Source organism: Aspergillus brunneoviolaceus, assembly GCF_003184695.1.
Source record: "Aspergillus brunneoviolaceus CBS 621.78 unplaced genomic scaffold BO95scaffold_4, whole genome shotgun sequence".
NCBI lineage: Eukaryota > Fungi > Ascomycota > Eurotiomycetes > Eurotiales > Aspergillaceae > Aspergillus > Aspergillus brunneoviolaceus.
In genome coordinates, this window is record NW_020290734.1 from 174,540 (window position 1) to 199,975 (window position 25,436).

The 25,436-nt window shown below is 55.0% G+C and overlaps 12 protein-coding genes across 12 annotated transcripts, besides 2 other annotated features; 5 read left to right on the top strand and 7 right to left on the bottom strand.

Moving 5' to 3' along the window:
• Positions 1–255: 255 nt before the first annotated feature.
• BO95DRAFT_438334 (DsbA family oxidoreductase) lies at positions 256–1,529 on the bottom strand. The gene is made up of 2 exons (XM_025585487.1): positions 1,390–1,529; positions 256–1,335 (listed from the first exon to the last, which is right to left on the bottom strand). The coding sequence occupies exons 1-2, from the start codon at positions 1,435–1,437 to the stop codon at positions 556–558; spliced, it is 828 nt and encodes a 275-aa protein (XP_025447024.1). The 5' UTR covers positions 1,438–1,529; the 3' UTR covers positions 256–555.
• Positions 1,530–3,089: 1,560 nt separating this feature from the next.
• BO95DRAFT_458991 (putative aminopeptidase Y) lies at positions 3,090–4,710 on the top strand (the record flags this gene model as incomplete). Its single annotated transcript, XM_025588607.1, has 2 exons — positions 3,090–3,164; positions 3,229–4,710. The coding sequence occupies 2 exons, from the start codon at positions 3,090–3,092 to the stop codon at positions 4,708–4,710; spliced, it is 1,557 nt and encodes a 518-aa protein (XP_025447025.1).
• Positions 4,711–4,791: 81 nt separating this feature from the next.
• Positions 4,792–5,268, bottom strand: BO95DRAFT_403975 (uncharacterized protein). Its single transcript, XM_025583942.1, has 2 exons — positions 5,183–5,268; positions 4,792–5,130 (listed from the first exon to the last, which is right to left on the bottom strand). The coding sequence occupies exons 1-2, from the start codon at positions 5,211–5,213 to the stop codon at positions 4,997–4,999; spliced, it is 165 nt and encodes a 54-aa protein (XP_025447026.1). The 5' UTR covers positions 5,214–5,268; the 3' UTR covers positions 4,792–4,996.
• Positions 5,269–5,738: 470 nt separating this feature from the next.
• BO95DRAFT_438336 (copper amine oxidase) lies at positions 5,739–8,204 on the bottom strand. The gene is made up of 4 exons (XM_025585488.1): positions 7,772–8,204; positions 7,124–7,703; positions 6,117–7,028; positions 5,739–6,011 (listed from the first exon to the last, which is right to left on the bottom strand). The coding sequence occupies exons 1-4, from the start codon at positions 8,081–8,083 to the stop codon at positions 5,806–5,808; spliced, it is 2,010 nt and encodes a 669-aa protein (XP_025447027.1). The 5' UTR covers positions 8,084–8,204; the 3' UTR covers positions 5,739–5,805.
• A 671-nt stretch (positions 8,205–8,875) lies between these two features.
• BO95DRAFT_458994 (glycoside hydrolase family 76 protein) lies at positions 8,876–10,446 on the bottom strand (the record flags this gene model as incomplete). Its single annotated transcript, XM_025588608.1, has 3 exons — positions 8,876–9,454; positions 9,563–10,266; positions 10,338–10,446. The coding sequence occupies 3 exons, from the start codon at positions 10,444–10,446 to the stop codon at positions 8,876–8,878; spliced, it is 1,392 nt and encodes a 463-aa protein (XP_025447028.1).
• A 1,078-nt stretch (positions 10,447–11,524) lies between these two features.
• On the top strand, positions 11,525–11,829 carry BO95DRAFT_458995 (YqaE/Pmp3 family membrane protein; the record flags this gene model as incomplete). The annotated part of the gene is made up of 3 exons (XM_025588609.1): positions 11,525–11,538; positions 11,613–11,747; positions 11,808–11,829. 3 exons carry the CDS (start codon positions 11,525–11,527, stop codon positions 11,827–11,829), a joined length of 171 nt encoding a protein of 56 aa, XP_025447029.1.
• A 1,594-nt stretch (positions 11,830–13,423) lies between these two features.
• On the top strand, positions 13,424–14,210 carry BO95DRAFT_458996 (2EXR domain-containing protein; the record flags this gene model as incomplete). Its single annotated transcript, XM_025588610.1, has 2 exons — positions 13,424–13,990; positions 14,076–14,210. 2 exons carry the CDS (start codon positions 13,424–13,426, stop codon positions 14,208–14,210), a joined length of 702 nt encoding a protein of 233 aa, XP_025447030.1.
• Positions 14,211–14,727: 517 nt separating this feature from the next.
• Positions 14,728–15,904, bottom strand: BO95DRAFT_458997 (uncharacterized protein; the record flags this gene model as incomplete). The annotated part of the gene is made up of 3 exons (XM_025588611.1): positions 14,728–14,871; positions 14,950–15,057; positions 15,521–15,904. 3 exons carry the CDS (start codon positions 15,902–15,904, stop codon positions 14,728–14,730), a joined length of 636 nt encoding a protein of 211 aa, XP_025447031.1.
• A 1,540-nt stretch (positions 15,905–17,444) lies between these two features.
• BO95DRAFT_438340 (uncharacterized protein) lies at positions 17,445–18,699 on the top strand. The gene has a single exon (XM_025585489.1). The coding sequence runs from the start codon at positions 17,902–17,904 to the stop codon at positions 18,478–18,480; it is 579 nt and encodes a 192-aa protein (XP_025447032.1). The 5' UTR covers positions 17,445–17,901; the 3' UTR covers positions 18,481–18,699.
• A 677-nt stretch (positions 18,700–19,376) lies between these two features.
• Positions 19,377–19,449: a sequence feature (Protein overlapping with rRNA (BO95DRAFT_351776, RAH50512.1) was converted to a misc_feature.).
• Positions 19,450–19,476: 27 nt separating this feature from the next.
• Positions 19,477–19,652: a sequence feature (Protein overlapping with rRNA (BO95DRAFT_351776, RAH50512.1) was converted to a misc_feature.).
• A 267-nt stretch (positions 19,653–19,919) lies between these two features.
• On the bottom strand, positions 19,920–21,184 carry BO95DRAFT_470249 (NAD dependent epimerase/dehydratase; the record flags this gene model as incomplete). The annotated part of the gene is made up of 3 exons (XM_025589502.1): positions 19,920–20,469; positions 20,520–20,659; positions 20,756–21,184. 3 exons carry the CDS (start codon positions 21,182–21,184, stop codon positions 20,262–20,264), a joined length of 777 nt encoding a protein of 258 aa, XP_025447034.1. The 3' UTR covers positions 19,920–20,261.
• A 462-nt stretch (positions 21,185–21,646) lies between these two features.
• BO95DRAFT_156699 (Zn(II)2Cys6 transcription factor) lies at positions 21,647–23,639 on the top strand. Its single transcript, XM_025580688.1, has 4 exons — positions 21,647–21,776; positions 21,865–22,419; positions 22,473–22,616; positions 22,680–23,639. The coding sequence occupies exons 1-4, from the start codon at positions 21,717–21,719 to the stop codon at positions 23,466–23,468; spliced, it is 1,548 nt and encodes a 515-aa protein (XP_025447035.1). The 5' UTR covers positions 21,647–21,716; the 3' UTR covers positions 23,469–23,639.
• On the bottom strand, positions 23,550–25,325 carry BO95DRAFT_351779 (MFS general substrate transporter; the record flags this gene model as incomplete). Its single annotated transcript, XM_025582096.1, has 3 exons — positions 23,550–23,798; positions 23,865–24,476; positions 24,546–25,325. 3 exons carry the CDS (start codon positions 25,323–25,325, stop codon positions 23,550–23,552), a joined length of 1,641 nt encoding a protein of 546 aa, XP_025447036.1.
• Between the last annotated feature and the right edge of the window lie 111 nt (positions 25,326–25,436).

Here is a 25,436-nt window from a genome sequence, read left to right on the forward strand (position 1 = left end):
GTCGAATCGGGTAGCAACGGATCCTGCCTGCAGATGACGAGTTTAACCGTTGCGGTCAGATCCTTCATAGTGGTGAATGCATGGGGAGGTTATGCCAGTCATTCTGCGGGAGGGCTGGCCGCTCGTCCCTGATAGGGTCTGCTGCATGAATACCCTACCCTTAATCATCACAAGTATCGGCCGTCCTCAACGCCCCCATGAAGGACCGGTGAACTTGGCTTCTGACAAATCCTGGGCGTTGGACCAGAATGAAACTGCTTATCCTGGTGTTCGTGCCGCAATCTATATCAAGTATCCAACTCAAATTGAAAGTGCTGGGTCCAGTATGTCTTGCGCTGAATTGCAGGCTAATATCGCACTTTAAACAGAAGAGTTCTCAGACCCGAGAGTGTGGACAACAGCCATATGCAACCTCTTGCATCAGAACAGATCCAGACCGCGACCCATCTGTCCAGACGCGCTTAAAAGCAAATCAAAAACGAACACATATCCCCCTGGCAGCAACTACGCTCCATAATCCTTCATGCCTCTCAATCTTGCTTTCATCCATGGACATCAGCAAGTATCCCCAGCGCACGCTACTCCCCGCACACCACTCGAAGCATCTGTCGCTTCCAACCCCTCCTTATACGCAATCAAGGCCTCCAGAAACTCCGCAACCTCCTGCCCCCCGCTCAACGAGCGCATCCGCTCCCCTCCTCCGAACTGAAAGTACGGTACCCCAACGATCCCCTCGTCCCTTGCCCTCAGCGCCTCCTGCTGGATCTCCGCCACGCCGCGCCCTTCCGCCAACCACGAGCGAGCGACACGTTCATCCATTCCCGCCTGCCCCGCCAATCGAACCAACGTCTCAACATCCGTGATATCCTGCTCCCGCTCGAAATGCGCCTCGAAGATCGCCTCCACGAGCGCCGCCGCACCGACACCAGTATCCGACCCCGTCAATGTGCTCTCTGACGTATGCCCCTGATCCTGCAACTGGCTGAGCATGATAACCTGGTGCGCGGGGAGGGTGCTTCCAATCCGCCCGCCGAAGCGGAAGTGGATCCCGTCGGCGTGGCCCAGTCGCTGGAGGTGGGCTTGCGCGTGGGGGACCTTCTCCGGGCCGAGCTTCTGGGTCATTCGTTCTGAGCGATCGGTTAATATCTTGTCGTGGGTTTGGTGAGGTATATGCGAAAGGTTAGGGTTACCCATGTAGGGGATGCTCTCCATCGGGGCGTTAGCGTCCAGAATGTACGGTTTCCAGGTGATGCGGATGGCGTCTTGACCACCGCCCGGGTAGGTCTTTTGGTACAGGCGGAGGGCCTTGGTGAGGCGGCGGTAACCGATGTAGCACTTGGAATTTTCTTAGGCGTTGGGGATTACTTGGGAGGGATGCTGGGAACGTACCCATGGACAGACTGGGTCTGAGGTGATGGATATGTTGATGAGTGTCATTTTGCATAAGGGTCTTGGATAGGGGGGGCTCAATGATTTTTGGATGGGCAGGTTTCAATCCTCTCCCACGACAAGTCTCGCGGTTGATATTCTTCCTGGTCGCAGTCCTTATCAGCGATTCCGCGGTCGGATAAGTATCGTCGCACCTTTGTTCATTTATAATTGCGGGCTAGCACATTCCGACCACGGTTTTGTGGAAGCCTGGGATTCAGGCAACCATCAATTCAGGCAAGATCTCATTTATCACTCAAACAGACCATTTACTACTTTGGAAGTGAGCTTACTCTGAGAAGCTCACCTTCAACCTCCCCCTAATCCACGAACAAATGTGGTTTGATGGGCTTACCAATCAGTACTAAAAATAGCCATCCTGTCAGACTATCCGGGTCGTGCGGGGTTCGATACACTAAGTCCACATACACTCATGTATCCTCAAAGGCATTTGGAAGGCAGGGTTGAATACTAGACTGGAATGACCATTCTTGAATTAGGAGCAACAGGTCCCTGAGCATTTCAGCGGTCAAGTACAATGACAGCTTGCGCGAACGGTAAATTCAGGGTCTGCGCTAAGATGCTGCCGGTCGCCTACAGCCACGTGGGACAAAATTAACAGACTTCAGCTTGACACAACCTATCAACCTATCAGCCAAAAGTTCAAATAATACCCCTGTCTCATACATCGTACTGACGCCGGAGCTCTTGACCTCGCTGATAAGGTTGAAGTGTTTGCCCCGAGATCGAATTCTCGCACCATGCCCTCTAAGTCATACTAGTCATACTTCTAGTCTTGGAAAGCTTCGAACCATTAAGCCAAGAGGGGAACTTATTCTGCTTTAGTGTGCAGTGTGATTCCAATCCTGTCAGGGCCAACATACCACTTCTGATTGTAGCGTAGGCTGGAGTGGAAAAGGCTGGCTCCAAAATTGGGCCACACATATTCACAGTTCAACTGGTTCTTCGCTCCACACGGGTAGGGCTCCGCGTGCTGCCCCTTGTGTACCCTGAACCCTCAATGCACCTTCCCATGATCAATACTGTCTCCTTTGGACTCGCGAGCTGGACGCAGAGAGCCATTTAAAAAAGTATGGTATGATAAGTTGATGATGTGATCTGTCGCTTCATCTTTGTACACGCCGTGCAACCACACCATAATGTGGGCTTATGAACGTGCCTCGTGGAAGCATCGATCAACGAGGCTTGTCATACTCCCATCTACCGATTCTACTTCAGCGGCAAGAGAAGTAGTCGAAGTGCATCCTTACTATGGATATGGTTGTAGAGAGGTATACCTCCTCGAGTACAAGGGGCTAAGGTCAATCATGGTCTGCCAAACTGCTGGCAGGACGAAGGTTGCTCCCACCATACTATCCGAGCAGTGTAACCTGAGCTGGGACTCCCGCCGCTGTCTGTTAGACTTGTCCCTGGCCAAGTGTTGCACAATACCACTCTGGTAGGATTGCGCAACCAGGTGGAAAGCACCACTTCACCCAAATTGGCAGTGGCGGTGGGTTGATTGGCAACTGCGATGGAGGGTACCATAAAAGTCATCCCAAGCCCCAGGACGTTCGAGCTGAATTCAACTCCTGACCAACTCACTATTCTTACATCACCGCACTTCCTAAGACACTCTTTCTATTCTTATTGCTATTACTATGAAGACATTCACTCTATTGTTATATGTTCCATTCAGTACAGCTCTTGCAACCAAGAGAGCCTCTGTCTCTCCTGTATGTCCCTCTCTCCTGGTGGATCACATCCCGAGAATGGCTAACACACAGCCTTTCCCCCTAGGAAACATTCGCATCACAAATCACTCTATCCGATCTCCTCGAAGGCACGCAGAGACTCCAAGACTTCGCTTATGCCTACCCGCAACGCAATCGAGTCTTCGGTGGCGCCGCCCACAATGACACGCTGGGCTACATCTACCGCGAGCTCAACGCGACGGGAGCCTACGACCTCCACCGACAGCCCCAAATCCATACCTGGACGAAACACAATCAATCGGTGACTACAGCCGAGGGCCAGTCTCTCATCGCGCATAGCATGGCCCACAGCCCAAGCACGAACGTCACCGCCGAACTGGCCCTCGTCCCCCAACTCGGCTGCAGCGCTGACGACTACAACGCTTCCGCAGTGGGAAAGATCCTCCTCACGCGCCGGGGCGGCTGTGCCTTCGGCCACAAATCCACCCTGGCCGCGGCCGCCAACGCCGCAGGCCTCATAATCTACAACAACGTCGCCGGCCCGCTGCACGGCTCCTTGGGCAGCCCTAATACCACGACCCCCTTTGCCCCAACCGTGGGAATCAGCCTCCTCGATGGCCAGCGCCTCCTGCGCAGCATCACGCCCAACGCCACCTCCTCCAACACAACAACCCCCATTCCATCCCCACGGTTAACCCTCTACATCCACACCCAATCCGCCCCACGCCTGACCTACAACCTGATCGCGCAGACCAAAGCCGGCAACGCAAGCAACGTGATCACCGTAGGCAGCCACACCGACTCCGTGGACGCCGGTCCCGGCATAAACGACAACGGCTCCGGCACCATCGGCTGTCTAGCCATCGCCCGCGCTCTTGCCTTGTCGTCGTCTCGCCCCTTAATCCGCAACGCGGTACGCTTCCTCTTCTTCACAGCCGAGGAATTCGGGCTCCTGGGCAGCACCTACTACATCAATAATTCGTCGCCCGCCAACCTCACGCACATCCGCCTGTATTTGAACCTCGATATGATCGCCTCCCCAAACTACGCGTACATGATCTACGATGGTGATGGCTCCCGGTACAATGTCTCCGGCCCGCCGGGGTCGGACCACATCCAGCACACGCTGCAGGAGTACTTCGAGCGGCGGAATGTGTCCTACCGCGCGACGCCATTCAACGGGCGCTCGGATTATCGGGCATTCATCCGAAAAGGCATTCCTGCGGGAGGGCTGTTCACCGGGGCCGACGGGGTCAAGACGCAGCGGGACGCGGAGTTGTTTGGGGGTCGAGTCGGGGTGGCGTATGATCCTCATTATCATGGGGCTGGAGATACGGTGGCGAACTTGGATCAGGAAGCTTTTCTGATGAATGCGCGAGCGGCGGCGTTTGCGGTGGCGAGGTATGCCGGGTATTTGGAGGGGATTCCGGAGCGGGGGGGTACCAGTTCGATGGTAGAGGGGTTTGAGGGCGGTGGCAGGGAGGTGCTCAGGCGGTCCGGAGATAGGGGAGTGGAGAAGGTGTATATGAGCGAGTCGGGGAGCTTTCAAGATGTGGTTGTCGCTTGATTGAGGTGTCTCGTTGGAGGTGGTGGATGTGTTGAGACCGGGTATCGCGCAACATGCGTTTTCTTGTATGAATGATGAACTGTCTATTTGATGTTGTACGGTGTTTTATTATGTCCAATGAGATATTCTCTTATCTCCACATCATTCAACACATGCGTACAGTACATGTATAACGTATCGTCACCTTCATCAGAATCCCTCCCACATCGCCCAACTCCCTCAAACACCCCAACGCCACCATCCCATCACCCTCTTTGCCTACCTAAACAACAACACACCCAGGGAGTCACCGCGCCGCCTTGGGCGGGTAGGACTTGCCCTCCCGCTCGACCTTGGGCGCGCAAGTGCACCGCTCACTCTCGGGGATGGCATCCATGACCGAGGGGATGTGCGCGCCGCAGCCCCACCAGGAGGTTTTTTCTGTTTCGGTCAGTTTCTTCTTTCGTGCATGGTGAATGTCATGGGAGCATACGGCAAGTAGAGCAGGTGGCCTTCATGCACATGATGACGGTGGTAGATGTAGGGTCTTTTGCTATGAAAGGATATGTTTTGGAGGTTTGGGTTGGTGGTGAGCGGTGGATGAACCAGCAGAAAAGTGGGGGGTTTTATGGCGTACGGCGCTGCTTAGTCATGTTGGGGCTGGTCGGCGATTCTGCCGGGGTTTAGTTTTGGTTTTATCGTGGTCGGCGAGGTCGGTGGGTCGGTCGGGGTCGGGATGTACGTTGAACCTGACTTTTGGGGATGGGGAGGTTGGGTCTTACCGTGGTACTGCATTTCCAACAACGTTTAGATAACTCGTAGGTACTGCGAGATGGTGGTGGAAATGCTGGCGGGTTGTGACTGTGACTACTGGTAACTAACTGGTGGCGAGTAGGTACCTAGTAGTCATGCTCCCCTCGCCTCGTGCTGGGTACAGTATACCCGGTCATGCAAGCTTTCCATTGGTTTCTAGAGTCGGTATAGATGACTGAGTCTCCAGTGTATATTCCGGATGATGATTGAGGTACGTATTCGAGAGAAATACCAAGCAGTGTCATTAATCGTGATACCATCCAGGAGTGAATCTATCTATCTATCGGAAGAAACAATCTACAACTACAACTTGCCCTGCCGCTCGGCGGGCGCACAGCACGCCACGGGCTCCGGGTGCAGCGTCGACTGGTTGAAGGTCTGGTTCGAGGCCGGCACGTCCAGCGCGGGGTTCTTGGTGAAGAAGCCGTCCGGGCGCAGCATGACGCTGACGCGCTCCATGGGCATGACGGGGAAGTCTTCGATGCGGGGGTTATGCGTGAGGCCGAAGGCTGTTCCGTCGATTAGTCTGCAAAAGCTTATCATAATACAACCAAAGTGGAGGTTGTTTTCGCTGGGGGGGGGGGCAAGGCCGCAAGTGCCAGAGTTATACTCACTATGCCACAGCACCAGATCCTCATTCTCCACCACCTCGTTGCGCTGCACCCACTTGTCCACGCCCTGGGAGTCGGCGCTCTGGTTCGTGAACTCGCCGGCCGCGTACAGCTCGTCGTCGCGGTACCGCGTCACCCAGATGGGCTTGGTGCCGAAGCGGGCGCGCTGGACGCCGTACGACTTGGGGCTGGCCAGGAGCATCTGGCTCGGCGAGGTCTGCAGCTTGTAGGCGACGGGCTTGTAGGTGATCGGGTTGACGCGCGCGTCGTTGCGGATCTTGAACACGCGGTGGCGCGCGACGTCCGTCTCCGCCGTGCCGCTGCGCCGCAGCACCGTCTGCTCCGTCGTGTACCCCACCAGCCACGGGTTGTTCGCGTCCTCCGGGAGCGGCACGCTGTCCTCGTAGTAGACCGTGTTGGCGAAACCGTCGAGCGCCGGGTCGATGCGGAAGGAGAACAGGTGCTGGTGGAAGGGCGCCATCACCCCGGGCCCCACGTTGGTGCCCCACGGCACCGTCGTGCCGGGCGCCGCGTTGTCGAACGGCACCGTCGACAGGATCCCCGTCGCCCGCACCTCCAGCTCGATGTTGGCCGCCTGGTCGAAGATGAACGCGAAGATGTACTCGTAGTTGGCCACCGTGCAGATCATCTGGATCACCAGCTGCCGGTTGCGCACCACCGTCGCCGCGTTCGTCCGGTAGTTGGTGTGTTTGTGCTGCAGCCCGTTGTCCTGCTCGTGCAGGCAGATCACGTTCTTTAAGAGGAGGGGCTGGCCTTTCGAGTCCGCTCGGTACCCGTCGAAGTACTTGATGTGCCCGAGGCAGTCGCAGCCCAGGGAGAGCTGGTTCGCCGTGATGCCAAAGCCGACGTCGCCCACGTCGAACGCTTGTTTGCGGTGGTAGGGGGCGCGCGGGTCTGGGGTGCGGGTCAGTTTCTTGTCTCAGTCGCGGTATTGACGATTCAGGGATTGGGAGTGATAGCTGCAGAACATAGCTAGAATCAACACTTACCTCCGTAAGGAACGGTCATCTCCGACACAGACAGTCGGTAAAACAGGTTGCGTCCATCGTAGGTGGTGTTGTAGACGACCAAGCCCTCGCGGCTGTTGAACCCCACGCGGAACCGCCACTTCTGCCACGACACCACATTCCCCTGGACAGTGAACGACGGCCCCTGAGGCTGTTGCACGATGTATGGCTTCAGGTCCGTCCGCACGGGCTCATCCAGCAGCTCGTGCGCATACTGGATGGTTTGCACGGGCTTCCACGGTTGCGTCTCGGTGGTTGTCGCATCGACGCCCCCAGGCAGGAAGTCGATCCGGACCAGCTCGTGGGTGATGCCATCGAACACGGGAGAGAACTTGCAAGGAGTGGAGTAGTGGTTGTTCTGCGGGTGGTTCGTGGCCACGATGTACATGTAACACTGGAACAACCGGCGGGTTTCGTTGGGGTCGTCCCTCCCATAGATCCAGGGATCGTTGCAGACCGTCACGCCGGCGGGGAGCTGCAGTTTCGCCACCTCCGCCTGTACCGCGGGGTGGTTTAAGCACAATCGCTCGATCTCCTCCAACTCGTCGGCGTCCACAGGGGCCTGGGGCGAGGAGGCCAGTCAGCAGCGAGAGACAGGCGACAAGGGGATGTGTAACGCCGGAAACATACCTGGACATCCTTGGGCAGTTCCTTGGCAAAGACGATCGAGCGGGTGCCTGCGTTCAATAGGGCTTTCAGAAAAGCACCGGTGTCCAAGCGGTGGAAGAGGACCTGCAGCAACCGCGTCGGCTTGGGAGGCAATGGCTTTCCCAGACGCTCTGCCTCGATATACGGAACGACCTCGCTTTTGATCGGCTCCTGGATATCAATCTTCTTGTATCGGAGCTTGACGCCGGGGAAAGCAGCCTCTACCAATTTGGTGGCAAGGACGATTTCCGCCGGGTTGATAGGGTCAAAAGGGTGTGGGCCTGAGGCTGTCATTGTGTCTGCGGGATTGCTACTGAAGAATCCTCTGCTTCGCGTCTAAATCAAACAAATGAAGGGCAATTGAGGGAGACGAAAGCAGCGAGATGAACGATTTAAGTAGTAGGATAAACCGTATCTCTCCCCGCCTCTTTGTTTCACAGAGAGTCTCCAGACACTGCAGATTATCAGCAATCCCGATCCCGGCATTTGCCTCCCTTCCAGATCTGTCTTCTGATTGGTTCGGTGGACCGACCCGGCGTATCTTTGGCCGCATCAGGACTAGTTCAAGATAAGGGATCGATCTCCGCTTATGTCAGCTTCCAGACTCGCTCGATAAGATTGGCGGTGATGGGCGAGTTCCAACAGTCGGTAAGAAGTCGTGTCAAATACTGTGGACTTGGCATTGAGGGTGGAATCCAGAAGGCCTTCTGTTCGAAATGGTTGCATGTTGGTTGGATCTTAGAGTCCAAGTTGCCCCACCCTGTCACTCCCCGTTATGCAATCTACGAGTATACTATCGATCCCGGTTTCTCTCGATAATAGCCTATTTGGGTAATTTGGGTCTGTTCGGAACATCTGGATTGAGTATTTTCCGACATCTTCCCATCGTGTGCATAAGCGAAATAGCAATCTTTTTGTGATAGAACAAAGTCTCAAGGTTGACTGATAACAGTGTGGGCAGAAACACGGCTAATGGAAGACCGCGCAAGCGAAGTCTCTCAACACAACAATTCAAATTGATCAACCATGTACTTCTCGAGTATCCTCGCCAGACAAAGCAACACTAAGCAACACCATAGACCATCGTCAAGGCCTCATGAGAAACGTGGTACCCAGCACCAAAGCGCTCACGACCCCGGTCAAGACCGCGGCGCCCACCCGGTCGGCGGCAGTGATGGGTCTGAGCGCACTGGGGTCCCTGGCCTTATCCGAGGTTGTGGTGCCCGCCGCCCCATCCCCCTTGCTGGAGCCCCCCGTCTGGTGGGTAAGGGGCCCCGCCACCGACTCGACGAGCAGGGTCTGGATCGCCTCCAGCGCCGACATCTGCTGTCCCACCCCTTTGGTTCCATCGTAGACCCCCGTTGTCCACTTCATTCCACAGTACGTCCCGGACGCGCCTCCCACACATTGAGCGGCCGCCGCCCGCGCGGTCGGTCGGAGACGGCCCAGGATGAGATCGTGGGTGAAAGGCGCCAGTTTGACCGTGTCGGCCATCCAGCGGAACAGATACGCCTTGAAGGAGAATTGATCCACCTGGCAGGTGTCCCAGTTCTCGCACGCGGACTCGTAGAACACGTTCTGCGCTGTCTCGTTGTCGGAGAGGAAGATATCCTGAGCCTCCAGCAGCCCCATGATCCGGTTTCGCCAGGTCTCATCGCCGCTAGTCTGCAAGATGAGGAGTAGTGAGTAAAAGTCATCTGATTCTTGGCATCTGCGAATAGCCGAGGACAGAGAAATAAAAGAATTAGAGGGAGAGGAAAAATCACAACGTACGTAGTTCCACATATGCGCCGCCCCAAGCAGGAAGACTCCGTTATTGTACGTCCACTCCACATGATTGAGATCCGAACAGTTGTTCCCTTCGCTGGTGCCGTCGTAGACTTCGAAGTGGGGCCCGATCAGTCCAACCCCCGAGGACCAGTCCCATGCCTTGTTGGCCCAGTCCGCATAGGTGCAGTTTCCGGTGTACCGTGCCAGTCGGGCGGCGATGTTGAAGAAGCACCCGTTTGAGATCGCGTTGCGGTAGGTGTAGCCACTGTTGAAGGCGTAGATCTGCCACTTCAAGCCTCCGCCGCATTTGGTGGGATCCCAGCGCGCGGCCTGCTGGTTGAAGACCGCCTGCGCCAGAGCCAGCCACGAGGGTTGATCGTTAAGAGGGTTCGGGTAGTTGTTTTCTGCAGCCTGTAGCGCTGTGAACGCCCAGAAGGCCTGGTCGTCGTTCCCCTCGGTGCGGGTCTGGTTGGTGGGCATGAAGTCGCGTTTCTCCCCGGCCTGGTGCAGGATGGCTTGCGTGGTGATCGCATTGTAGGTTTCGTCGCCGGTGTAGGTCCAGTAGTTGATCAGTGTGCCGAAGAACGCGCCCGCTTCCCACCAGTAGTACGGATCGGGGAGGTTGCCAGGGATGTCGCCGGTATGGTTGCCGCTGTAGAAGCTCACGAGATCCCAGGCGAGCTGGCGCGCGACGTGTTTGATGTTTGCTGAGATGGTTTGCAGAGTCAGTCGCGTGGCAACAAATGGGTCGTCTTGATGAAGCTTTCCGAGTACCCACCAGGGTCGTCAATGTTGAGGTCGATCGCGCTCGCTTTGAAGTAGGGGCACATCAACACCAGGCTGAGGATGAATACCCACGCGAGGTTGAGTATGTGTGTGCCTTGCATCTTGGGCCGTGTGTTTAATCCTTTCTTCTCGAAGACACAAGTTGAACCGGCTGATGAACACGCTCTGTCATGGTGGTGGGAAAGAGGAAACGACAAGTTCCATCCGGTGCGAAGTAGAGGAAAGGTTTCTTTCAGAAGTAGGCGGGTCACACTCACACGTCCATCATCACACATTTACTTCTTCACCTGTCATATTGATTGTGTTACTAGTCTGTCCAGACATTCTGAGCAATTTACCGCTGGCCGCTGCCTATTCACCTTTACAAAGGTGCAGCGCAGCCAGCTCTGTGTTAGCAGCCAAACTCCGAGGCAGCAACATCGGCGCCTGAAGACCATGAAATCAGATCCAAAAATGGCATAAAGTTGGGGTGCAGTGTTCTTTGCGAACAATAAACTGATGGCTTCCACGAGTTGAACAAACAACACGCAAGAACTGAAGGTCAAACAGAGTGCCTAATTTCCTAAATCAGCTGATCACAAACAGGTGTAGTCAACATCATCTGTCCTCCGTGTACTTAATTCCTGGATAGACTCCGTTGATTGCCTGAGCCAAATGTAATAATGGTGGAAATGGCCTCGGGCCAGGCACCGCATCGCAGGTGGTGGGAAGATTACATCAGTTCAGCCACTCAAATCCAGCCCGGGCCGTTGCCTTGGCACTCTTGACTGCGAATTGGAGTGCAGCCCTATGCAAAAAAAAGGCAGATTCTCCCAGAGACTCCCAAGCAAGATCGTCATTGGTTGTGTCATAAACATTTACCTTCTAGGTAGGCTATCAGGAATTCCCCCTGGGCCATGGCAGCAATTTGTCGGTGGTGAGCGTTGACTTGTTGGAGAGTTGCGGACACTCGCTCCATTTTCAGCCCTATGATGCACCCGCGCCTGATGTCATCGATTCTCTCTCTCCCCCAAAGTCCTTTTAAACTCCTGAACCACACCACTTTCTCCTCCACTCTTCCTCTTCCTAAAGCTCCAACTTCTACATCTTTAACAAACTGACCTGTTCTTTGATACCATACCTTATCCAAACCAACAAACAAGACAGCCACTTTATCAACCAAATTTCCAAACACTCACAATGGCCAACGCAGTGTATGTCCCCATGCCGCCCTCCCCGTCGCATTCCCACTGAGAGGGAAACTGCCAAGCTAACACCCTTCACACAGCGGTTGCTGCGAAATCATCATCGCCTTTTTCCTCCCCTTCGTCGGTGTCTTCATGCGCACCGGCTGCAGCTGCGATCTGCTCATCAACATCTGTCTCTGCATCCTGGGTTGGATTCCTGGTGTCATCCACGCCTAGTATGTCCACACTTCTACTGTTTCGCTAAAGAAGAATTCTCCAGCTAACACACCTCGCAGCTACATCTTGGCCAACAAATAGATCCTCGTTCTCTTGATTCGTTCTTCATGTGTCGGTCGGGACATTCGTACAGCTTTTTGGGGGCACGGGCGCAACTTCGGCGTATACCATTTGAATAATGATGATTGAGGGTCGTGGATATGTGATATCGTCTGTATAATATTGAGCAGTAATAATTATGAGACTTTGATTGTGCGATTCAATTTTATCACCTTGTTGCTTGGCTTCGCGCCCTCGCTACGAAGTCACGACTTAGGCAGCAGTTTTCGGTGCGCGGGCCAAGGCGGTGGTTAGGCGGCGGAATTTCTCAAGAATCTAGCCATGGGCGTCGGAAGTTGACCGATAAGTCGGGAGGGATTGGTGACACTGCCATTCTAGCGGAGGGACTGCTCTACTGTGTCTAGTTTGGTGTCGGGACTGTCACCAGAACGCGCTGGATCATTTCAGGCAGGTTCCACTTTATACCTTCATGTTGCTGGTCCAGCTGAGGTTTCTCCTGTACTTCAGCCACGTCGTCGCCAGCTATCGTCGCAATTGAGTCCGCTGCCTGTATACACCAGCATGGTTACCTTCGTGAGACGTAACAAAATCACAGACCCCTAAAAGTCCTTTCTAAACTAAATTCCAAGATATGGCTCGTCCTCGATCGGGCTTGTGGGTGGCCATGTGCTTGGAGCATAGCTTAGTCAGCATGCATAAATAAAGAGCCTTCTCATGCGTCATCTATCAGCATTTGGCTTTCTGCTTGCGGAGTAATATCACTTCCAGCAATAATCGGGGAAATTCTATATATAGGATGAGTTCATTGACTTGCTTGAGCCCCGAAGAATGCGCAAATGAATATAGGCGCTTTTCTGGTGTTGTTGATCGCCTGCGGGATGACTGTATATCCTGTATGAACCTCCCGGCAAGGCAGACGCCTCAAGTGCTCCACAAAAATATAAAATGTAAATAATGTATCTATACTAGATTCAAATCTCACCTTACTCTAAATTCTAATATTACCCTAGCACTATGGTAGCTATGATATGTCGGATAGAGGATTTCAGTAGCTGCTAATGATTCTGTCAACACCGAGAATCAAACACCACCGTAGTGCCAAGACCTGAACCTGCAGGCGATGTGCTCGTCAAGGTTCACATGCTCAATCAGATTTTGGTATGGCTAGATCTGAGTGGCTCAATAAAGCTTGCATTGATTGGAATAGACTGGGAAGAGGGGCTCAGGTCTACTAGCCAAGCTTTGAATTGTGAACCAGAGCGACAAAGCCTAGCTTGCGGTGGCCGAGGAGTGGCGGCAGGGCTCCTTAGCTGGAAAGTCCAAGGCCTCTTACTTTGCAATCTATGTACAAACCATCGCAGCCTAGCTGTTCCAAAAGTCGACTGAAGTCGGGCTTAGAGAGAAAGTACCCTGCTCAAAGAGTCACCTGGACAGACTATCCCTGAATCAGATAAACCTGCTTACAATCCTCGAGTAATTAATATAAGTACCGCCGAGCGACCCCTCAAATTTCCGGCTGAATTAGAAACCTGTCTCACCAGCAAAGCACCTAATGTATGAGAATCGCGTATCGGCCAAGATCTTCCAGAATATCTCCCCCCCACCAGCAGAAATCATGGCATTCGCGCAATTCTCCCAACTCCCCCCCGAGCTCCGCCACTACATCTGGCACCTCACCCTCCCCGACCAAGTCCGGCCAGGAGTGCTATTTCCGTACAACGAAGGTGAGTTTAGCCATGACGATTACCTTTCCGCGCGCATGGACCCAGTAAGCACACCACTACCCCATCTGCTGGTCAACAAGGAGGCAAATGGCACGGCACGCTCGTGGGCGCGCAAACTCGGCCTCAAGATCCACTTCCGCCCAGACATCGGGACCGGGTCGCACGTCGTCACTCACCACTTCGACCTGGACCATGACACTCTATACCTCCACGCGACACAACTCGCCCGCTTTTGCACCGACCCGCTCGACCGACGAGTGGGACTGCCCAGAAAGCGGATGATTATCCGTGACAACGGGGAGGGCCACCCCCGCATCGCCATATCCAGCATGTCGCTTCACTTGGAGCCCCGCGCGCTGGAGAGGGTCTGGTGGTGCTTCCCGCGGCTGGAGCGGGTCTACATCGTTCTCAATCCGCCGGATCTGAAATCTGCGGAGGATGGATGGGAGATTCTGCCGGTGGGGAGGTTCCTCGCGTATAGGGCGGAAGGCGCGGGATTTGAGTGGAGTGGGGGGGGGGGAAGGCGAGTGGCTCTGTGGGGAGATCCTCTATGGCCGGGTGGAGGAGGCGGCCAGGAAGCTTACCGGCTCGTTGGTCGCTGCGGAGGTCCAGCGGTTTGAGATTCGACCTGTCTCGGTCGCCAAGCGGCGAAAGGGGTTGTCGGAGGTTGCAAGGTAAACATTCCTCTTCCACGCATCAGGATCAAAACTCCCCAGAACTGCTACGGGTCGTAGGGGCTGCTTTGGCAAGTGATGGTCACCAGGTGCTAATGATTGAGTTGAACAGAGTAGGGTTCGGCTCGACAGCAGTTACCCATGATTCCCCACGTCCTTTCTCGCCGCGAAAACTCATGCGATATTATGTCTGAGATGGATTATCGAAATTTCAGGTGGAAGGAAGGAACTACTGGTACTGATTCGCGACCATAAGGGTCGATCTGCAGGAACTGTCTGTCTGACGCCTATGATTTCAAGCCTGGGCGCCACGACAAGCGTCGGGTGAGAAGCGCGACAGGAACAGTATTCTGAAGAAGAAGGGGTATCGCACGTAAGTAAACTCTCCTGTGCCCATAATTGAATCCAAACCTGCATGAAAGCCAGAACTCCGGAGACCATACTACCCAACTGACCATTAACGCCGCAAACCAACCGGAAGTACCGCCAGCCTAGGCGGTATTCCCAATGGGAGTCCCGAGCTACAACCCTCCAAGATCCCTCAACGCCGTCGCGGTCTGGTGGCGGGTACTATAGAGATCGGTGCAGCCCAGGATGAGGCGTTCGCCGTCGAAGTATGCCTCGATCGCCCGTGCAGACTTTCCCATAAAGGAGATAATCATGACCTGCCACAGGGAGAAAGAGAGTAAGCCATGCCCTTTCAGTGCGGAGCTTGAAGGGCGGGATGAAGATGAAAAACATACTGGGATAACCAGATGCCCGAGCAAGCGTCGTAGCCGGAATTGGCCTATCATCATCCGGAGAATGATCAACAGCTCCCCCCGAAGAAAATCCTGGTTTCCGACCTCCAACTACTAGCGAGCATCGTAGAGCACTAAGTAGTGTGAGTGGGTAGAGTCCCCGCCGATTTGTTTACGGGTCGGCGCGACAGTTGCCCGGCGACACGCCAAGGCAGCCTGTCTCCTCTTGGCTTTTGGCTTACGGTCCGAGGCGGAGACTGGAAGCACAATAAGGCATACTCTTTCTGAAATGCAGTGGTCATATTGATTCCAAGCTATCTCCTTTCCTTTCTCTTCTGATCTTCCAATAACACAAACAAGGCAAGCCTTAGCATGCTCTAACCGAGCTCCACGCATCCCACTCAATCATCGCAGAGCTTGAAAAGAGCAACCTTTAGCATGGCGGAATCAGAGCCTCCGGATCGCATCACTAGATATGATACATCTCACCCCCACAATAGCACGAAAAAATCCTTTGAAATATGCTGAATACTCTCCGGCTCATCTCTGGGGATTCTCCCCAAGCCACACTCACTCCCCACCCCACAAGTCCATCACGCCTGACTGGGCCGAATTGATTCTTCTGCGCCTCGCTTCCGCGTGGTTGACAATGCACCACCCCGAGATAGAGCCTTGTATCCTTGCCCGCCTCCAACTCGACAAAGTGCACGTGCTGACAGTCCGCGTAGTGGAAATGAATTCCCAGGGGAACTTCCGCAGGGACTAAGGCGCAGAGCCGCTGCGTCCGCTCCAAGATACTGTCCATGACGGGGAAGATGTGGGCGCGGAGGGAGGAATCCGGAAGCCGGCCCCGCTCGTACTCCATGGCGGTGGTCTCGAAGCAGGAATCCCACCGCAGCGCGAGATCGGCGGCGGGGATTTCCTGTCCTCGTACAATGGGCTGTATGGCCTCGACCATGCGCACTGCTCGTGGAGGGTCTAGCTGCGTATGGAACTCAGGTCGAGTTATGGCCAATCACGCAGTTCAAGGGCAGGGGCAGCGAGACCTGGAAGCGGACCCTTTGCGGGATGATGTCTTGGTCTCAGAGCTGGCAGAAGGTGCGATAAGACTCGAATGCGACCGTGTCGTACCCGGTGGGGTTGATGTCTGCGGAGGACGGGGTGATCGGCGGGGAGGGTATCCACGCCCGTGCCGCGGAGGGGGTCGCCAAGGGAAGGTGGCCTGCTGGAAGCAGGGAGACTGCCCCCGGATGTATCCCGATCGTTCTCTTCATATACCTTCCTGGGAGTCACCGCGATTACAGGCCTTTGACAAACCCCTTCACCGGACCAAAGAACATATCTTGGGCTGCAACTAAAGACCCGCATGAATACACATGGGGTTCTGGTCCCACGCAGTTGGGTCGCTTGAGTATGAGTGTCTCGGCCGATAGATGGGTCGATTGCTACTGCTCGAAAATTACTCATGTATGACCGCATGGCACGGGCCTTTATCTAATTCCCGTCGTCTTTCGCTACCATCTTGGATCAAGAACTCGGGATACCAGACTGTTACATGAGACTCTCTGTTGCCTTGAGTCTTTGCGAGAAACGTCTTCAATGTAACGACTTGCAGACCTTTGGAAGGCACATGAACTTGAGCATATCTCGGCACAAGATTTAAGCATTTAGATACTTTTGGCGGGGATAGAACCGATAAGAGTACTTAGCACCTTCTTGATATCCGTATTCTGAGCATTATGCCGCGGCAAGACGGGGCGTGCCGCCGGGTCAATAGAGATTCCTTATATGAACGGTACCTGGCATTTGCTTGTATATGAAATAAAGAATGGCAGATATACATACTTGCAAGTACTTTAGGTGAGGGGTTCACGAGTACTAGGTGAGTTGTAACTTAACTGCCATTGCAGTTCTTGGAAAGTGGTTGCACCTGGCACTCCGTGAGTAACACCGTGGTTGGTCCCAGTTGTCCCAGTTGTCAACCCACCCATTCTGCCCGCGAAATTGTGCCAGCTGCCCAGCGGGTGGTGGTGGTGGCGGCGGCGTCGTGGCCTGACCATGCCGGGCAATGTCTACGAAAGAGCAAGAGTGGTTAGGAAGGCGGTGCATTGGGGCGCAGGTGGCGCTTGGCTTGGTTTGCTTGGTTTGTTCTCCTCCCACGGTGCGGCAGAGCCTCGGCTAAACAAAAAGGCGGTAAGATATCGAATAGATGGGGATATCACGTGACTCACACGCTCGCCAGACCTACCCCGGCAGAAAACCGAGTCTACTCCGGAGAGTACAAGTGCCCCGAGTCCCGGGAAAATCCTTGCTGATGCGGTGGCCCTGTTCCAGAAAACGTCATTGGGGTTGGTGGCAAATGCTGTCGTAATGTCTGGATGAACCGATGGAGAGTCTAGAACCACTAACCAGACGGCAGCATACGCCAGTCTGTGGTCCACCGGTCCCCGTTCCAAGCCCCGCCTGCGGGGTTTTTCTGCTTTTTGACTCCAGGGCATCAGGAACAAACGTATGGTTCCTGGTGTACCTTGCACAAAACCCCCGCCATGATTCGCCGCTGAACCAGGCAACCGTGGGTGCCAGGATCTAGAATTTTAGAATTTTGTGCCTGTCTTCAAAGTTTGACACGTTCCACGCTTTTGTTTTACATGTCGCCTTTGGAGACAGCTGACACATCGCGGCTGACGCAGCCGCCTTCGTTTCCGGTCTCCACCATGAGATAGGTATAAAGCTACCCTTCGTGGCACTGCTATCTGCTCTCTCACAACCATCCTCTCCTTTGAAGGTTCTTTACCAGTCTACTCTACTTTCGCTACTGAGGTTGATCCTCGTGCATTCCTTTCGTGTCACTTGTCCGTTGGTCTGTTGATCAGAACTACCTTCTCTCTTCATCGCATCACATTCTTCCGCAATCGGTCTCTATCCAACCACAAAGAAACACATCAATCTTTCACAATGATGTTCACCAAGCTTTCTCTTGCTGCTACCTTCGCTCTCGCGGCCTCCGCGCTTCCCCAGCCGTTGCAGTCGAGCACCACCAGCTCCGCAACCGCCACCTCGAGCAGCAGCAGCGCTAGCGCCAGCTCCTCTTCTTCCTCCAGCGGCGGGGGCAGTGTCTCCATCGTCAACAACATGAACAGCACTGTCTACCTCTGGTCCACCGCCACCACCACCGGCTCCAGCAGCATGCAGTCCCTGTCTTCCGGTGGCGGCAGCTACTCCGAGGACTGGCAGACCACCTCCGACGGCGGCATCTCCATCAAGCTGTCCACCACCACGGATGAAAGCAGCGTCCTGCAGTTCGAGTACACCACTGACGGTGACACCCTCTACTGGGACCTGTCGTCCATCAACCTGGACAAGGACTCCGCCTTCGTGACCGCGGGCTTCTCTGCTAGTCCCTCGGACTCGAGCTGCACCTCCGTCACCTGCTCCGCCGGCGACTCGGATTGCTCCGCCTCGTACCAGCAGCCCGATGATACCGATACCAACAGCTGCACGACTTCGTCGGGCATCACTCTCACTTTGGGCTAAGCCCGCACAACCACTTTGATGGGGGTATTTAGGGGCTTTCCCCGCCTGGACCGAGCGTCCTAGAGATGCCGTCCGGCGGGAGCCACATTTGGGATACTCGCGGCAGGTCTTGCTTGACCTGTGCGTGAGACGACGGCCCGCGGGGCAGGCCTTGATGCACTTTATGAACTGTACTTGGGTTACGATCTGTTTATAGACTTCCAAAACGATAGACGCTAGAATAGAAAATGTCTCGTTATGCTTCTTACTTTCTCTCCACGTCGATGAGGATCAGGGACCTGCGGTTGGTCTCGCTCGTACTTTGTCTGTCTTAGCCTGTAGATGATACCTTCCTTGCGCTGTATTATCGCCTAATGATTGGAACGCTCTGTGATTGAAGGCGTCATCAGTTAAACTCAAAGAAGTGAGACCTACTCACAGCAAATGTCCCATTACATATTGTCTTGCCCGGGATTTTGTCTTGTGGCTGGGATGGAATGGCAAGAGAATGTCCAATAGGTGCCGCGCATGGGAGCTCCAGCTCCAGCTTATTTATTCTTGGACAAACCTTCCATCAAGTTTGGGGTAGGGATCAAATTCAGCACTGATAGATGATACAAAATCCTTACGCTGACTTCTCTGGCGTACCTGGCTTGGTGCAACCTGCTACACATAAGCCACTCACCTTGATTTTCATAATTCACCCCCGTCCCAGGAAAACCGTAGGGTGAGTTCTAGACTCACAGTTCGGAGCCCGCCAAGAAGCGATGATCGGGGACAATCCGCATATCACCGAACCTTAAATTGACTCCCTTAATGCGAAAGTAAAGTGAAGCTCTCTACCAAGGCATATCGCTATCTCTTCGTGCAACAATAAAACTGAGCTTGTCTTATAGGTTTCAAACCAGGATAATCAATCACATACGACCACAGGGTGTGGAAAACAGGGCTTCCCGTCCGCTCAGCCGTACTTAAGCCACACGCCGGGAGGTTAGTAGTTGGGTGGGTGACCACCAGCGAATCCCTTCTGTTGTATGTTTTTTGTCCCTTTTTTGCTTGCTGTGTTGTCGAAAGGCTGCCGACTTGCCCGTCCGGTACATTGCATCAAAAAACGAGCGCACTGCGGCGAGCGTGATGCTCCCGTACACTACGTCGTGAGATGGTATGGCTCGGGCGGCCGTGACAATGAGTAATACAGTGTGACGTCCGGGAACGCATTCGAACATCTACAGCAGCGTTTTTTTTTTTTTTTTTTTTTTGTTTCTTCTTTTATCTAACCTCATCTCTCCTTATACTGTCGAGCGGCATAGTAGAATATCGCGAAGCCAAAAACCCTGGGCTCGCGTCTCGATGAAGTTGAAGGCCCGCGGGGCAGGCCATGATGCACTTTATGAACTATACCTGCGTTACGAACTGTTTATACACTTCGAGATCATCGACTAGAATAGAAATGTCTTGTTTGCTTTCCACTTTCTCCATGCTGAGGTTAGACAGAAACATGTTTGTTTCTTCGGTAATCACACTGCTCACCCAAGTAGATTTGGCACCGTGGTTGGCCAGCTGTGCTAAATGACATAACTGGAGCATTGCTTCTAGTTGAAATACACCTTTCCCCCGAAAAAGCAATCATCAAAGGCCTCCCCCAATTATTAGCTTTCCAACAAAACAGATGCTCCGAATCACAGGTAGGGCTCGATGCGCTCGGTCACGTCAAATTGCAAAGGCTGCGCTGTCCGAAGAAATCAATCACCGATCCGCCATCTGCCCTTTACAGGTAACAGGCATAGAAAAGAACAACATGCTCACTTGAACATCGCGCGAACCTCGTCGCGATGCTTGTCAAGATAGTCCGCGAACCTCGTCAAGCGAATCGGGTACTTCTCGAGGGCCGTGAAATCGACCTGGTAGCCCACCTCATTTGTCCACAGTTGGGCGTAGAGTCTGGGATCCCTCTCGGCCAGGGCTTTCGCTTCCTCCTCGCTGTAGAATTCCAGCTGAATCTCCTCCCCGCTGACCCGGCACAGCTCCTGCACGATCTGCGCCGGCGTGAGCGACTCGACCCCAGGTCGATCTCGTGGGTGTGGTAGGCGCGCGGGTCGGTGAGGGCCGCCGCCGCGAACCTGCCCACGTCCTCGGCTGCCAGCACCGTCATCGCCGTCTCGGGCCTGTAGGCCGTCCGAAAGGCTTTTTGCTGGACCAGCTCCGGGAACATGTACGCCGCCGTCGGCGCGTGTTAGTTGTGCATCAGGAAGGCGGGCCGCAGGATCGTCCAGTGTTGCAGTCCCGAGGCGCGCACCATGGCCTCGATGTCGGCTTTGTTCTCCCAGTACCACCGCGGCGGGTACTCGGGGCCCCAGTTGGGGAACGACTCGTGCTGTCCGGTCATCGCCACGCTCGAGTAGACGATGCTGGTCACGGTGCCGGATGCGATCGCCGCGTTGAGGATGTTCTTGGCATGCACCACCTCGCCTCGGAGGTCCGACAGCATGGGCGACACATTCAGGAAGACGGCTGTCGCGCCCTCCATCGCTGCTTTCAGGGCGGAGAGATTGTCATAGTCGCCGGGGAAGAGCCGCACCCCGAGGTGCTGGAGCTCCACGGCTGACTCTGAGGACGGGTCCCGGGCAAGCGCGTGTACTTGGACTCCGGCAGTAACGAGCTCACGCGCTGTGGCACCGCCTTGTTGACCGGTGGCTCCGCTCACGAATACGATGACTTGCGACATGTCTTATGTTTGATGGGAGAGAAAAGAGATGAAGAAAAAAGGTGGTGGGAACGCGATCTTGGTTCTGTCGAAAGGAACAAAATGTGAAGACAATCAGTGCACTTTTTATATGTTACATGTTCCCAGGGAGACCATATTCTGAGCTGCCGCTGCACCCTTACCATGATCCATTGCCATCCTACCGGAAGTGGTAGGCAGCTCGAAGATGTGGATCGTGTTTCATGAGCTCTAAAGACACTCCGAGGGGCTCGGAGGTGAGTCCAGAGGTCCGAGGTCACTAGGTATGCCTTCCAGGTTCGCCCGTTTTCCCGAGCCACAGCTAGGCTAGCCTCGATTCGGTAACCAGCTCGACGGCACTGCAGACTAGTCCGGATTCAGCAGCGGCGAAGATTACAAAGCAGTGGCGCAGTAGATTACCGTGGACCTTGCTGAGTACGTACTCTGCAGAACCAAAACTTGACCAGCTTGAGGTCTTCCAACTACCCAATTCCCTTTATCCTGCCTAGCAAAATGGTACTGTGCGCTACGTAACATGGTCTACCGTGGCAAGCCCAGTAAAGCGTGCTGGGAATGTCGAGTAAAAAGAAGAAAGGTATTTTACCCTCTAGTCTGACGCCTTGACTCGTTAGCTGATTTATCAACGACCGCTGCTGATTAAACTGGATATCTGGGGCTTCAAGTGCGACTTATCACGACCAGCATGTCGTCAATGTCTTAGGGCCGGCTCTAGATGCGACGGATACCGAGATGCCGAGAGCTATGTGACATTCCGAGATCAGACTGGCGAGACGGTGAGCAAGGCTTCCCCCCCGGCACCCGGGAACAGCACGCTCCGTTCTGCGCTCCATGGCAAGGAGCGGGTCTCTGCACTATCCTATGAAATTCTGCAGGTCGACCAAGGCCCTTGGCCCGCTGTCGCGGTTTCACCGGAAGATCAGGCGCTGCAATTCTTCTTCCACCATTACGTTGCGCACGCGCCCGGGCGACTCCCAAGCCACCCGGACTGCCTGGGCATCATCTACAAGCGAGCAACTGGGCCGGGATACCTGGCTAGTCTCATCGTCGCCGTGGGACTAGCGAGCCTGGCGCATGTGCGGAATGCGCCCATGCTGGGTCATGCCGCCAGCCAGGCGGTTTCTCGGGCTCTTCGTGATATGCGTACGGCGCTGGCGGACCCCAGCTGCGCGGCATCCGACCAGATGCTGGTCGCCGTAATGCTTTTGGCATTGTTCGAGGTAAATTTTCCCGTGGCTGCAGACTCACTGGGGTAAGCTATTGACTAGACTAGACTGTCACTCCGGATGGTGATGGCAATGTGGGCTCATGGGACAGGCATGTAGACGGTGCCGTGGCATTGATCCATCTCCGAGGCATCGGCCAGCTACGCAACAGGATCGGTCGAGGCATTTTTCTCCACGCGCGTACGGAGATCGTGAGTCATGCCCCCCGAGAATATCTTCATTGCATGTCCGTTCTGTCTGACTTCCCCAAACAGCTCCTCAATTGCCTTCAGCGCGGGCTACGGGTACCAACCATACTGCGCAAGAAGATGAAGGAGGCCAGACATTACGAAACAGAGCACGAAGCCCCCGCCTCACAACTAGCAGATCTCGTTGCCGATGCTTGCGCCGTTCTAGCCTCCTGTAAGGACAGTAGCGTGGACGCGCTGAATCTATCTCGGTGTGTCTCCGCAATCCTTGCAGTTGATACAGGCCTGGAACGCTGGTCCGAATCCCTCCCAGCAGACTACGCGTATACAACTTGCCCCCGTCAGAGCGATGTGCAAGACACCGAGATGTGTCAGCTGGGTCAGTATGATACGTACCTCAGCGTCGACGTCGCCCACACATGGAACCTGCAGCGCTGTGTGCGCATTCTCCTCCACCAGGCACTTGTTGCACTGTTGTCACAACCACTTCCCCAGCAGCCGTCTCCCCTGTCAGCGTCCGCACTGCAACCCTCACCCGGACCACCATGCCCCTACCTACTGGATTCCTCGATATCGCTGATCCAGGAACTTTCCAGGGATATATGCTCCAGTGTTCCATATCTCCTTCACGCCTGCGACAAGGCCGGCAAACCACGGGAGGGCCTACGCGCTGCGTCCATCGTGCCCCTGCTGTGGCCACTCTACCTTGCAGGAACATCCCACGGTCGCAGTGACGCCTTGCGCGACTGGGTCCTACAGAAGATGAAAGCCATTGAAGAGGAGACGGGGATTCACAAAGCGAAGCTCATGGCGGCGGAGATCCGACGGCGATCTCCGTCGTCCGTCTTAATTTAACATGGGTCTTTGATTGATCAATCCAATGTGGAATTGAGGTCCTTCTGCCTTAAACTTCAGATTGATGACTCTTGTCCTTCTCTACCCTGATCTCTCCTTGTACTGCCGAGCGGCATAGTAGAGATAGCGCGAGGCTGAAAAGCCCCGAAGCGCCTTGCCATAACGCAGAAAGACTACAAAGGCCAGCAGAATCGCAACCGCGAGGACTAGAATCGTGACGAAGGTATCTTTGAGCCCCACCTTCGCCACCCACGGCGAGAGCGCGAAGATGAACACCGTGCTGAACGTGTTGCGCGTCAGGGTTACGCCCACCAGGGCGTCGCCGATGATCTGCATTGACTGTCAGGGGAAAAAAAAAGGAGGTTGATTCTGAAGGGTTTCTAGGAATCCACTTACGTCTCTATACGAATCAGTCAGGTAGGTGATGGTGAGGGTGTTGATCGGGGTGACGCCGATGTTGTACAAGGCCAGCCCCACGGCGATCACCGGCCAGGGACGGTGGTCACTGAGCCCCATGGCGAAGAGGACGGCGCCGACCACGACGAAGGGGAGGAAGGGGATCATGCACCACAGCCGCGTCTCGGGCTGGAAGATGCCGTGCCGGCGGCGAGCCAGATAGACAATCCACCAGTCACTTAGCGGACCGACGATGATGGCCCCGATCGTGACGCCGATCATCCGCGGCAGACTCATGAGCCCGACTTCGTAGGAGGAGAAGTTGTAAGGCGCCCGGGGTAGGTAGGTGGACATCGTGGTCGACATGACGTCGCCCAGGGCCACCAAGATCCCATACACTAGCGCGGTCCACGCGATCGCCGGGATTGTCGCCAGGATGATGAGCGGTTGACACATGTGTTGGAAGAAGGAGTCCTTCGTGGCACCGGACGAGGCCGTGGGGGTGATCAGAGCAAGTCGCTGCCAGTATGTTTTCATCGGGATGTTAGGGTTGATAGCGGGCCTTGGGGTGATCTCGCGCGCGCTTTCGTCTGCGGCTTCTACCGAGCCTAGCTCTCGAGCACTTTTATCGGTGTCGCTCTGACTCCTCTGAGTGACTGATTTATCGCTGAGATGCTTCACCTTGTCTTCTACCATGTTATGGTCCTGACGTTTGATTGCGCCCGACCGGTCTTCGTCTGAGGGAGTCAGGTGCAGATCGGTCGTGGTGGAGCCAACCGGCCGGGGACAGAACTTGGTCTCTTCGTACCCAAACGCGACAACGAAGATCGTCACCCCGCAAATAATGGCATTCAGCCACCAGATCCATCGCCACCCCAAACCGTCGGCCACGAACCCGGCCACCAGGATGCCGAGGTAAGTGGCAAGCAGCCACGTCCAGACATACAGCGCGTTCATCCGGCCCCGCTGGTGCACGAAGAACAGATCCGCGATGGTCATCTGCACAATGGCCTCGGCCAGACTCGCGAAGAAACACTGGATCACGTTGACGGCCATGAGATCGCCCACCGTCTGGATCCTGGCCGACCAGATGCAGATCCCGAACTGGACCACCGTGCTGAAGAGATACAACGGTCGACGGCCGAACTTGAGCGCGAACGGGATCAAGACGAGGGAGCCAACGGCCAGCCCTGCACAGCCCGCTGCATAGCTGTCATTCATGATCTCGTCGCTGAACCCGAGCTGGGCCTCCATGGGGCCCCAGGTCGGCGTACTGGCGTTGATGAATTCCGCCACCATCGCCACGTAGAAGCAGACGAGTCCCATATTCCAGTACTTGCGCCAGGGCGTCCAATTGAGGGGATCGTTGGGGTCATCGGAGGGTCGCGGTTGCAGGTTGATGGTGGCATCCCCCGTGGACGGCGAGATGTCGGCAAGGCACGAGGTGCCGGGGGGCCACATGAGCGTGTGACTGCCGGCGGTACTGCCATTGGGAGCGGCCGAAGGCATTGTGAGATGGTTTTGAACGAGGGAAGAAAGATTCAATGCATGCTGGAAATCTCATGCTGGCGA